Source organism: Lepidochelys kempii, chromosome 3 (assembly GCF_965140285.1).
Source record: "Lepidochelys kempii isolate rLepKem1 chromosome 3, rLepKem1.hap1, whole genome shotgun sequence".
Taxonomy (NCBI): Eukaryota; Metazoa; Chordata; order Testudines; family Cheloniidae; genus Lepidochelys; species Lepidochelys kempii.
In genome coordinates, this window is record NC_136382.1 from 48724301 (window position 1) to 48738044 (window position 13744).

General features: G+C 41.0%; 1 protein-coding gene across 19 annotated transcripts in view; it reads right to left on the bottom strand.

Annotated features, from left to right (window-relative positions):
* The window catches only part of DST (dystonin), a 471547-nt gene that overhangs the window by 158477 nt on the left and 299326 nt on the right, over positions 1–13744 (bottom strand). For all 19 annotated transcript variants that reach the window (XM_073336274.2, XM_078852094.1, XM_078852090.1 and 16 more), the window contains 2 exons: positions 9401–9535; positions 1233–1321 (listed from right to left, as the gene is read on the bottom strand). In XM_073336274.2, the coding sequence (XP_073192375.2) occupies positions 1233–1321; positions 9401–9535 (224 nt within the window). The remainder of the gene's footprint in view (positions 1–1232; positions 1322–9400; positions 9536–13744) is intronic.

Here is a 13744-nt window from a genome sequence, read left to right on the forward strand (position 1 = left end):
CATGTGTTGTGTCACCTAATCCAGGGAGCTGTTGTGAAAATTGGGCATCCAAATTTACCTCAATTATGGGCTCAACTGGAAAAACTGTGAGAAAGTTCATGAAATGTCACAATAACCTATAACAACAAATATTAATAGGAAATGGGAAAAGGTACAAAAACAATTCAGAAAGACTAAAAAAAATGCCTACTGATATAATGCAAGGGCTGTGTTAAAATCATGCCTCATAGATAAGAAAAGTGAGGAACCCAGAAACCAATAAACCCAAATCAGTGTGTCAGAAATTATTCCTAATAGGTAGACAAAATAACGAGAGGGTGAGCTAGTCCCCCCGTTGCGCCCCTTTTGCAATCCTCAAAAAGAGACTTTAGGGAGAAAAATTGGCTACTGTAGAGAGCTTCACCATCATGGCTGCCACCCCCACAGTCTCCTGGGACCCTGGACCTTCTTCATCCTAATCCTGAAAAATGTCCTGACAGACCAGGCCACAGAAAGGGAGCCAGATGACACTCCCATTCCACCGGCTACAGCTAAATCCTGAAACACCATTTAGGATGTGAGACATTTGTTACACATACCTCTCTTGCCCCCTGTGTCCTTTTCCTTCCCCACCTTATTTCTTCTCTTTCCTATCTCCTTCCTTTTGCCTTCTGTATAATAAGAGTCTGGCGTAGCCACTAAGGCTGCATATTTTGAAACACTGCTGAAAGCCTGTTACCAGAAAGAGGAAGCTAAAAGAAATGCCCTAAACAGCCCAATGCTAGTACAAGTTTGCCAGGTCTTGGGAGAGGCTGATATGACGCTGTGCCTGTGTTTTTCTGGCCGTTAGGCTGCAAGTAAGAGTCAACATCAGAGACAGAAGCTTCGTTTTCTATCTGTATCTCTAATAAAAGTTTAAATGGATTTTAAAGATGTGTTTGCCATGGTACTAAGTAGACTGGGGTCTCTATATACCAAACCTTGAACCTTGTTTAACACTGTTTAATAACTGGACAGACACCTTTAATGCTTTGAGCCCCCTACTTCCATCTAAATTGAACAATTGTACAATCTTTTATACACCTAAACAAGTTCTCTTCACAATTACATTTAAACTAAACAAAAAGAACAAATAAAATATTACCCACTGTAACTGTAAGATGAGAATATCAGTCTGTTCCTTATAAGCAAATATGATGCACTAATTCAGTTACAGTTATATTAACAAAATGCTGTGATAAAATTTAACATACTTTTCACTGTGTTTAGCCAAAAATGACTGTGTAGTCTGCAAAGCCTCAGATATTTGTTCTTTCCTGGTTGCTATTTCATCAGCGGAAATCTGAAAAATATACAACCAAAATTCAGTTCTCCACAGTGCATATAGCTGAAAAGAGAGAATAGAAAAGTAACCAACACACACAACTCCATTACTTTGACCCAGCCATGCTGGGCAAACTTTGGGCATTTCTGGGTGGACTAGGCCTAGATAAGGCTAGTTGTTTGTCATGGCAAAAATACTGTCATTTTTAAAAGTGGAAACCCACAGCACAAATCTTTTTGTCTAGAATTAAGCTCTTTGTCATGGACAATTACTAGGGAAACCAAATATCCTTTATTTTACAATATTTATTTAAAAGTATATTATAGCATTTAACTAACTATTTAAAACTGTATTCGCCTACACCTGACGTATGGAAAGCCAACCTTATGCAGATTTCATGAAAGAGTGTTGTTCAGTAGCTTCCTGTCCGAGATGACAAAGATCATGACTTCAGAAAAAATACCTGAAAGTCACAGATTGTGTCCTGAATATCATGGCTATGACAAAGAGGAATGTAGTACTGGCTCCAACTATGAAAAACCCAAAGGGGATAGGGTGGGGCAGGGCAGCAGCCCCCAGTCCCCTTCCACATGAGCCCGTGGAGATGAGCTGGCATGGGATTGCATGCTTCACCTTGTTACGAAGTGTAGCAGTGGCTGATGCTGTGTGTGCGCTCCCTCAGTGCTTGACGGGACATTATGCCTTCTACATGCATAATATCCCCAGGATAGTGCACCTCTGTAACCGCCACAACTACAAGCTATGGCTTACAGGTCACAATAGACCCCAAAATTGTAGTTATTAATGTGGATTGGGATTTACTAACACGTTCAGCATTGGCTTTATTCTGCCAATGACTTTTACTGTTGACTTCAATGGGAACGGAGGATATGCCAACACTGAGTGCTTTTGAAAATCCCACCCATTAAGCTAACTGCTTTACAAACTGATACTTCGTAGACAAAATAGTAAAAACTAAACTGGGACTATGAAACCGTAGTAACACTTAGGGCTGGTCTACACTATCCGGGGTGGGGTGGGGTGGGGGGGGGGGAATTGATCTAAGTTACACAACTTCAGCTACGTAAATAATGTAGCTGAAGTCAACGTACTTAGATCTACTTACCACAGTGTCTTCACTGCGGTGTATTGATGGGAGACGCTCTCCTGTCGATTCTCCTTGCGCTTCTTGTTGAGGTGGCGTACCAGAATCAATGCTATAGTGATCAATTTATCGTGTCTATACTAGACACAATAAATCAACCCAATTGGATTGATCGATGCCTGTCGATCCAACCAGTAGTGTCGACAAGCCCCTAGCATTGGTCCTACACAAACAAATCTGTACTACATGGTCGGCATATCCTACATGAACAGCTTTGTGAGCTCGACAATAAGGACAGTGCCAAAGCTTTATGTTTGATGTTGGTTTGTTATGTGTTTTCTGATCTAAAAGGATAATTAAATAAACTAAACTAAGTCATAAAACATTCATATGACCCTGAGGCTGCTCATACGACATCCAGCCAGATCAGCCCCAAGAGAGCAGGGAAGCAGCATGCAGTGAACAAGGGACTTCACAACTGGAAATTTATATTCACATAAACCATGTTACATCCATTAACTGCACTAAATAAATGTCTGAAACAAAGGCCCATTCCAGACGCTAGCGAGCAACTTGGTAGCTAAATATATTAAAAAACTATTGCTTCCCTCCCTCCCCCCCTGGAAATTTTACAATTAACTGGGAGTGAAGCTTTTTAGGGTGCTGACTAAGGAGATTTCACCCTATATTTCTTACACTACACCCCAGTACAGATGACCAGGTGCTCTATTTTTATGTCTGACTTTATGAACATTATCAATGTGGCAATTGATAATGAAGCAAGTCAAAACTATATCAGGTCTCTTAACACTAAGAACAGACAAAAGGTTGTGTAGCACAGTGTCTCTGACCAGAGTGGAGAGAGATTCTTGTTTTCTTACAACCATGTTATAATATTAATATAATATATAACACGGTAGCTTACAAACTAGCAATAACAGGTTTATAATGAATTATCGTTATCTACACTACTCCAGGAAACCATGTTAGCATAATGCTGATTCTAATCTGGACAGAGTCCAAGCTACTCACTGCCATGTTGAGAAGAAAGCATATGGCAAGAACCATGCATTTCTTCACCATCTTGGTTTCCTTTAAAAGTTAGGGTTGGTTGCCAACAATAATATTCATAATTTTTCTACTGTTCCTACTACCAACTTATCAACCTCTTCTTGTGTACTGATTAGCATTTCACTTGTAAGAGACTCTCCTTCAGAATATAATGGATGGAGAGAAGCAGATATGCAGGCCAGCAAGAAAAGTAGGAACCTCTTAACTTTAAAGTGTACATGTTATTTCTGAAAAGTAGTAGAAGGAGGGGAGGGCATAGGACAGAGCTGGTGTAGTTAAGATGGTCTACAGAACAGACCCCAGGTTTGCTCCCTCCCTTTTTTTCCCTATATGAAAGACATGAAGATACATTGGTTGCCATTAAATAGCCAATATTTGCCAACAGTTATCTAAGAGTGCTACCTGAGGTACAAGAGTGGTTTCCTAATCTATGAATGGGTTAAAATAAGGTCTCTGACAATGGTGTGGAAATTTTTAGCGAATTGTGATTTTTCAAAATGGTAGTCACCTGACTCATAAAGGGCCAGGCCCAGCCCAGGATTGCTTCCATGAACACCAAAGGGCTGCACAGATCACTCTCTATTTTAAAGTGCACTTCTCCTTCTGAAGGAGAGATGACTCACCTTGTATTGTAACTGGAGTTCTTCAAGATGTGTCCCTCTATGAGTGCTCCACATCAGGATATGTGCATGCCTGTGCACTCTGGATTGGAGGTATTTTGTCAGCAGTGTCCGCACCTGTGCATTAGATGCCCTCATGATCTGGTACAAGGGTATATAGGGAGGGGTGCATCTGCCACCACTCCAGTTCTTTTTCAACCAAGAAAGTCCCATGAGAGACTTTGAGACAGAGGGGAAGGAGGGCAGGCAATGGAGCACCCACAGGGACACACATCTCGAACAATTCCAGTTACTGCATAAGTTGAGTACCCTCTCTTTCTTCGAGTGATGTCCCTATGGGTGTTCCAGATCAGGAGACTTCCGAGCAGTACTTCCATCATAGAGAAGAGTGTTGAGAAGGTGGATTCGACAAAGATTGTAGAACAGTGTCACCAAAAGCCACATCAGCTCTGGAAAGAGTCACAAGACAGTAGAGCTGGGAGACCATGTATATCAAAGATCAGGTGCCTTCTCTGCAGATCTCTGGGATAGGTTTGTTTCTCAGCTGGGAAAGAGAGGTAGATTGAACCCTGGTGAAGTAAGCAATAACTCTTGGAGGTGGGTGAACCCTTGAGACTTTGTACCAGGTTAAAATGCATCATGCAACCCATCTGAGTGCAAGTCGCCTGTCCTTTCATGCACCCTGCACTAGAGATAAAAAGTCTGGGTGAAGCCCTAATGGACCTAATCCTGTCTAGGTAAAAAGCAAGAGTTCTTCTTCTCACCCTTGGGCAAGAATGCTCTGGCTGTAGAGGAGTCCAGAGTAGCTCTGATGAAATCTGTTCATTGGGTGGGAGTGACAGTAGACTTTTCCACACTGAAGCGACAGCCCAGTGAGTGGAACAGAGACAAAATCTTCTGGTTGCTGTCTGTGCTTCGAGAAATGACCAGCTTTTTCGGAAGCCTATCATCCAGGCAGGAGAAAATGATTATTTCCATCTGACGAAGATGGGATGTGGCAGCCAACAGAACTTTGATAAAGACCATTCGAGCAGTGCAAAGGCTAAAAGGTACAACTCAATAGTGGTAGCGGTCTCTGTGCATCATAAAACATAGGTAACATTTGTGTGAAGGAGGCATAGCTATATGGAAATAAGTGCCCTGAAGGTCGAGGACAGCAAACCAATCTCCTAGGTCCAGAGCGGGAATTATTGCTCCTGTTGATCACTGCTAATTTTTGCTACCATTCTGAACTGTTAAGTGTGGACAAAGCTGTTTACTGTCCTGAACTGGTTGCCATCCCACATTTTTCTTTGGAACCAGGAAATATATGTAATAAAATCCTTTCCTGACTTAGTCCCCAGGTGGCACAGGTTTGATTGCCCCCAGTGTTAACAGGGACTGCACCTGCTGCCTCAAGAGATTCTCATGAGAGGGGTCCCTGCAGAGAGAAGAAGGCGAGGAGGTAGAAGTAAGCTGAACCGGATGGAGTAATCTGTAAATATCACTTCCAAGATCCACCTCTCTTAGATGATGAGCTCTCAGGAAGGTAGGGAATGAGAGAGAGAGAGAGAGAGAGAGGCCCCACCAGGGTGGAGGGGGGATATGTGAAGCATAAAATCTGGAACAGGAAAGAGTTTGTGACCCTTCATCAGTGGGTCAAAATGGTCATTCAAAGATGTTGCCAATTGGAAGGTTGCAGTACAGGGCAGTCCTTTCTATTAGAACCTGGGCTTCTTCCTGAAGGGCTCGGCTGTTCTCATGAGCTGGTAGTGGACTGAGTGAGATCGTTGAGCCGTCTGTGGCCTGCTGTACTTTTTCTTTGCCATAAGCGTAAACATGCCCAGAGATCGTAGCTTCACCCAGAATCCTTAAGAAAGTGAAGTGACCCATCCATGGCATTGCTGAATAACTTGGGTCTCTTGAAGGGTGGGACCATCAATCATGTTTTGTACCTCACAGAGGATTGCAGACAAAAAGCTCTGCACCGGATTACTGCTGCAGCCATGGAGCAAGCAGCTGTGTGTTGGGGGCATCCAGTCAGAGCTGAAGAGATGTCCTGGCAATTGTCTGGCCATCTGCTACGAGAGTTTGAACTTGTTCCCTCTGATCCTGGGGCGAGTGTTCAACAAAGGGTGAAAATTTGGAATAGTTTGTAAAATTGTGTTTCGTCAGCAGGGTTTAGTAATTGGCTACTCTGAACTGTGGCATGGCAGAAGAGTAAGTTTTTCCATGCCAGAAGGTCCAACCCTCTTTGCTTTTTATCAGAAGGTGTAGAATGGAATCGATGTTGTCTATTCCATTCATTGACTGCTTCCATGAGCAGAGAGTTGGGTGCAGAATAGGAAAATAAATATTTTGATCCTTTGGGTGGGATGTAATACTTTTTGTCCAAACATTTACACATAGGCAGTGCAGTAGCTGGGGTCTGTATGTGCCCAGGCCAACAGAGCACCAATAATGGGCAGGGTGATTTTGCTCAGACAAGATGTATGAAGGATGTCCAACAAGGAGTATTGGGGTTCTTTCTCCTTCAATGGGATATGTAGGATCTCCTCTATATACTTCATAAGGTCCAGAAAGGCCTTGAAATCATCAGCATAAGATGGTGAGGGAGGCATGACAGCTTCATTTGGTGATGAGGAGGATTTGTGGGAAGCTAATGTTTCATCCTCCACAGCTCTTGTCCTTTGTATGATTCTGCTGTGTGGAGGCACCAGAGTGCGGCATTTGTTGCTCTTGATGTATCCTTTTATGAGATGGTACCCTGTAAAACTAATCACCATAAGGGGCCTAGAGGTTCCAATACACCCACCTTGGTGGGGTGTAAGGGACTGGGGCAAGACTCCATTGTAATCCTTGCTAGGGTTGGGAGTATTCCTTGCTAGAGTGTACCCCGAGTGAAGGAGGTTGAAAAGGGAAATCCTGTATAGATACTTCAGAATCTAATGAGGAGTCATGTCCTGTGCCAACTGGAGGGGCAAATGATGTCAATACCAGTGGCTAAGTTGGCACCAGGGCCCCAAAGGGGTCATGTAAATGCATGGGTATCAGAGACTGTTGATAGGAAGATACCAGATGGTGCTGAGTTGGGATTGGCTGGAAATGTGTCTGTGTACCCTCAAAGAGTTTATCAGGGACTGGGGGCCAAGACATCATTGAAAATGGTAGGAGAGGGTAAGTAGGCTCTGGCAGGTGAGACGGTATTGGTGCGGAGTCTCTCTCCGTACTCCTCAGCAATGGTGACTCAGGTGCTCCACGATCTGAAGCTCCACATTAGTCAAAAGACTGGACAGTACCAGGGACTCTGAGTAGGAAATATCGGGAGTCAGACTATCTAGAGGTACCATAGATGGTGCTGAAGTACAATCAGTACGTCCTTTATGTCTGGTTGCTGGAAATGGTATAGATGATTTCAGCCTGGCTCTGGAGTCCTTATCTATTGAAGCCATAGAGTTCAGTGCCAATGTAGGTACTGCTTAACAGTTTACCAGACAGTTTCTTGGTATGCGGCATGGTCTTCTTAGCCAGTGCCATGATCTCAATAGCAGAGGGGATGGGAGCCTCAGCAGTATGCATAATGAGATGCAAGGTCTCCTGAGACCTAGATCGAGCGGGTGACTTTCCCTTTCTCGTTTCCTGTTCTGGGGAAGGAACCCTTCTCTTCTTTGATGGTTAAGATGGTTCTGAAGGGCACCCTGGGTCTTTGCTTACCATCGCAATGGAGATGGTCACCACAGCTCTGAGGATCTAGTGTACAGGGGGATGACTCAGATCCTGTTGGTGTCAGTGAGTGTTCCATTAACAAGAGTTTGAGCCTGTCCCCCATCAGTGTATTAGACCTGTTCTTATACCCTGAGTAGATCTTGAATTTGGAGGGGATGTGAGACAACTCAAGCCAGCTTTAATGTCCAATGCTGCCTTGGAAAGACCTATGGCAGGGTTCAAAGCCTGAGTTCTTGGGCACAGCGTGCACTCAAGACCGTGGATCAAAGGCCTGAGAAAAACAAAAGCACAATTCAGGCCAAAAAAAGGGAAGTGGAACCCCTGTCCCTTTTGTTAAGTGAAAATTGTGCTAAATAAAAAAAAAGAAAAAATACTTAGAAAATACAGAAATGTTAGTGAGAGGTATAGCAAGGCACTAGGCTAGCTGGAGGACACCGCAATGCTCATCTCAAGCCGCACGCAGTTGAGAGAGAACTGGAGTGGCAGCAGTTCCACGTCTCACTATATGCCCTCATACTGGAGGACCAGGATGTCTAGGATGGAAGTATGGATCCGCGGACATTGCTGACGAAAAATCTCTGATCCAGCGTGCACAGGTATGGATACATCTTGAAATGGAGCACCCATAGGGACACTACTCGAAAAAGAACCAGCTACACACAATACAAACATTGACCCTTATGTGGCCACTCAAATGTGTCCCCGTCCCACTGGTTGAGTCCTAGACAGACAATCAGAAAAGCTTTGAAATGTTACTCATTGTCTCCCCCTGGTGTCTTAACATGTTAATGGGTTCTTCCTTTGCTAACTGACAGTCAAGCAAAGGAACAAATGCAAATAAAGTGAGGCAATCTGACCATCAAAGTCTCACTCAAAGAGCGCAGTGTGGGATAGGAAAGGATCCCAGCAGACCCACTCTGTATCACCTTTCCCTAAAAACAGCACTCTTGTGGGAGGCAGAAAAGAAGCCACCTTCAACTGAAGACTCATGTACTGTCTCCAATGCTCAATGGATGAGAGTAGCCCTCACCTATTCCAACTCAAAATATTTTTATTTTTTAAGAAAATGAAAACTGGTCTGGGATCCCATCCCTTCCCCACTCCCATTTCTTCTGTACTGGAGGTAGCGTGGGTATTACTAGTGCTGTAGTAACTCCTGCAAGATGAGGAAACAGACCCAGAATTGAATGTACATTGTGCAGAAGGCAGAGATCATTTATATAAGCTGTATACCCAGTTGGTTCTGCAGCTCCCAGGTTCAGAGTTGTGTTCCTTCTATATATGTGACCTTGTGCCCTGACTTTACCTCTGGATATGTCAGCCTTCTATAGTCGGAACATGTCGCATTTCGGGATCTTCACATCCCAGAGGGCAGCCTATATTTTTTTCTTAAGAGTGCTCCAAAATATCTTATTCTCTTAAATGTTTTCATATTTGTAAATGTATTTTATTAATGTTTTAAAAGCTTTCCCTCAGAAACAAATGTGAGATTAAATCTTTCTAGTATCACAAAAATATTTATGGAAATCCTTGTGCATATTAACCAGGACAAAGAGAAAAAAAAAAGTGATGCTCTATCAAGAAATCTTTGAGTACCTGCTGCTTAGGCAAGTCTGCCTTTTCAGCCTTTTCTCCTTCTCCCTTGCTGAGGGTCTTGCTGATGTCTGACACCCATTTCAGTAAATCCCCAGCTTTCTCAACATGTTCTTTCTTTTCCTCTTCCATTGACTTCTGGGGGGTAATGTGCATCGTAAAAAATACATTTATTTAAACTGTTGAGATATTAAACTGCAAGACCTACAAACTCTCAATCCTCTCACAATGCCACTATTACCACAAAAGCTACTATAGTTTGAGTAGTTTTATTTATTTATTTTACCTTATGCATTACTGTCACCTATATGAAAATATATATATATGTATATGAGAAATAACTGAAGACATTAATAGAGGTGATTCCTCCAAGATATTTGCACAGATTCTAAAATGGCTACAGTACATACATATTCACACACACACAAACCATTTTATAGACAGTACAGAAACATATTAACCCTCCCAGCCCAGTCATTAAAATCTAAATAATGCTTGTAGTCAGAAAAGCTAAAGCATCTTTGAATTGCTGCCTTTGCATTAGCCTTATGTGCATATAGCCAGCACTGGGTATCACACTGCCTGAGTACACTAGGATAGGTTACTAAATTACATTTAAGAGGAAGTACAGTGTTATTATAGACTTTGAACCAAGATATACTGAAAAATAATCACAGAGGTGTCATTATTTTGTCCACAATAAATATATTATGAATTTGTAGTTTGTGTCAAATAGCACATGATTTTTAACCAGCGTTCTATAGTAGTTGGAAACTTTTCAGTACTTAAAAATGTGTTGAAACGCTTTCACTTATCACAAGAAAAAAGGAAAGAACATTTTAAAATGGATAAAAAAAACCTAAGCATTTCATATCAATACATCTTATCTCATACATACTGGAGCTTTATAAAAAACTAATTGCACTGATTCAAGTTTCCTCTGAAATCAGTGGAAAATCATGTTGATGAGAAATTTAAACAATACCACTCCAGACTACAAATGCATGACCTAATTATGCAAAAACAGAATATATGTGAGTAGCTTTATGCATGTGAGTAGTCTCGTGTGCGTAAGTGTTCCAAAGATTTAAGCCGAAATCTCTGTACCACATTTTGATACCTTTGTAATATAAAATACTTGTTTTAAGATTTAAGAGCAGTTTGAAATGCTAAATGAAACCATCATGGCTGGATGAAATATTGTAATATTATACTCAAAACAGTTCCTATTTTGAAGTCAATGGGACTTTTGCCTAATGAAATCATGTAAACACTGAAGCACTTCATGCCTATCATGAACTTTATTCCTTTATTGTGTCTAACTGCTATAGTATGTTATCACTCTCACATGATTACACAATAGTATTAGTAATTCCCCCCCAACAGCCTAATGATCAATGGGAGTCTTTTCATTGAATGGACTCTGGATCTGGCCCAAAAGTGAGTACCAAAATCACTGTTCTATTACGAAGCATAATAAAGACTAGAAATTCCTATTTTAATGGGCTCAGTTGCTTCTAATAATCGTAGCCCTGTGTGGCAATCAAAAACAGATTTTTCCAAGGCTTCTTTGTATGTTAACTTCTTCTTTGTTTTGGGGCATGTAATGGCTTTAACATGTGACTTGTCATCTTTCATTTTTGTAGCTGTGATAGCATCAATAATGCCATTCTTAATAGCATCTTCCATAGACAACCTGCACTGAGATTTTGGATCTATCAGTCCACCAGTCAAGTATTGATACTGCAGGCAGCGAATGCCTGTGTCTTTGTTCAGGACATTTACATTCATAGCTTCAATGGCTGACATAATTTTGTTTGTTACAGGATGAATGATCCCAGTAAACACTAACTCACACTGCTGAATTTGCTTAGCACTTATTTCATCTATTAACTCCCTTTGCAAAGCTTCTGAAACACTGTATTTTTTCCCAGTAAATGGATCAATGATGCCTCCTGTACTGGCTTGAGCTTCAAGACACCTTAGGGCAGTAATTCTATCCACCAAGTTTTTGCGTGAGGCTTTTAGAACTGTAATTCTTTCATTGGTGTCAGAAAGCCAGTATCCTGCAATAGGGCTGTTCATATCTTTACATGGTCGTGAACTGCTAAGCAAAATATCACCAAACTCATTAGCTGTGATGAGGCCTTCCTTATATTTATTGACTAATGTTCTGTCAATTGTACCCTGTGTTAATGACTCTTCAATATTAAACTGTATTCCAGTTTTGAGATCTGTTAGCAAAAGAGAAGAGTTTCCACAGGAATCAAAACATGTAGACTCCTTCCACTGAAATTCCCGTTCTAATAGCTCAAGATATGTACTTTTATCAATTAAATCCCTTTGATAAGCCTCATATGAAGTCATTTCTGTTCCAGTTTTGATGTCTACTACGGAAATTTTATTAACTTTTTCTGCTGATGGGCTAGTAATTTTTCTGTCCCCAACTGGAAGCAGAACACTTTTGCTATCTACATCAAACACACAAATTTTCAGCAACTCATAGTAGTACATGGCTTGCCTATTATTTGGGTTTTGAAAACACTTTGCATTACTAGAAGGTTCATGTAAAAATTTTAAAATTGTGTTATTTAGTAAGCCTAGCTGCACTGCGACATCTGGAGGAATACGAACACTTCTTACAGGGTCAATAATTCCCCCACTTGCAACCTGGGCTTCAAGAATATTTTTACCTTTTTGTCTTTCCAGGATTCTAGCTTCAATAGCTTGATACACCGATATTATTTTACCAGAACAGTAATATCCTAAAACTGCTTTCTCTGCCTCAAGTAGTCTACCTTTGAATTCATTATCTACAAGTCCTTTAACAATTGAGTCATCGACAGAATATTTCTGACCTGTTGTGGGATCAATGATGAAACCCGTGGCAGCCTGGGCTTCTAAAAATGCTAATGCTAATGTTTTTTCAATTATTCTTTTCTTTGCTGCTAAATCAAAAGAGATTATTTCTTTGCTGGATTCAAAGTACAGCCCAGCTATAGCAGTAGGTTTAGTTAAAAACATTTCAAGACTTTTCTGAACCTCATCAATTGACTTATGCCCTGAATGAAGCTGTTCAACTGTGCTCCTGTCTAGCAGCTTAACTTCAATCAACTGCCTGGCAGTTACATCATGTCGGAGACCTTGAAATTTAAGATAATCTTCCCCAGCAGAATATTCATAGTGAACCACATCAACATTCTTCACATCCTTGCCCTCTAAGAAAGAGCTAATCTTTGGAAAATCTTCTCCCCTTAAACCTTCAGACGTTTGGTATCCCTCAAACATCCTGTCTTCATTACCAAGATTCTTGTCATTTTCTTGTTTTAATGTTGTAACTTCAACAAGTACATCATATTGCTTGCTCTTCACTATCTGTAAACAGGAATTTTTTGACACAATGAGCAATAGAGCTGGAGAACGTAATCTGCACTTTACATAATTCAGGCCAAAGTCCACCACCAGAAGAATGCAATGGAGAAAGTGAACAGCAGAAATCATGAATAAGAAATTTTATTAGCATGGACTGCACAGAATATTATTAACTATATTTTTTTTAAATGGTACACCTCAAATATTCATTTCAGAAAGGATAGATTAATGGGAATGTGGATGAAATGCAAGGTAGAAATTTTATTCTGTGCTTATTACCTGCACTTATTGATATCACTCAATGCACTTTTAACCATAACTGAGTATAATCATTGTATGTGAATTTCTATAATGTACATAAAAAGAAAAGGAGTACTTGTGGCACCTTAGAAACTAACAAATTTATTTGAGCATAAGCTTTCGTGAGCTATAGCTCACTGCATCTGATGAAGTGAGCTGTAGCTCACGAAAGCTTATGCTCAAATAAATTGGTTAGTCTCTAAGGTGCCACAAGTACTCCCTTTCTTTTTGCGGATACAGACTAACACGGCTGCTACTCTGAAACCTGTTATAATGTACATAGATAAGCAGAAGAGGTCCCCATACACCAGAATAAAAAGAGTATACAACAGAGAGCATAGAACAGCAATACCAACTTTTAAAGAATGGAATAATAAAAACCAGCACCAGCAAGGCAAATGTCAACAAAACTCAGAGTATACCTCCAAAGGGTGCATGAGCTTTACTAGTCCTGTTCCATGTTTTTCTTCTTCATGCCTAGTAGCTTGCCAGGAAGTGTGAAAGTTTTTATCTCTTAATTTGTCTATTTCTGATATTCTTGTCATGGGGTCTGTTTTATCAAAAGTTATCTGGAGCTGGGTGCTTGTCTGAGAAACAAACTCTGTAAAAGACTGTTGGCCTGTATCATCTCGGGATTGGTTTGTTCTTGATAACTGGAGCTGCGCCTCTTTTGGT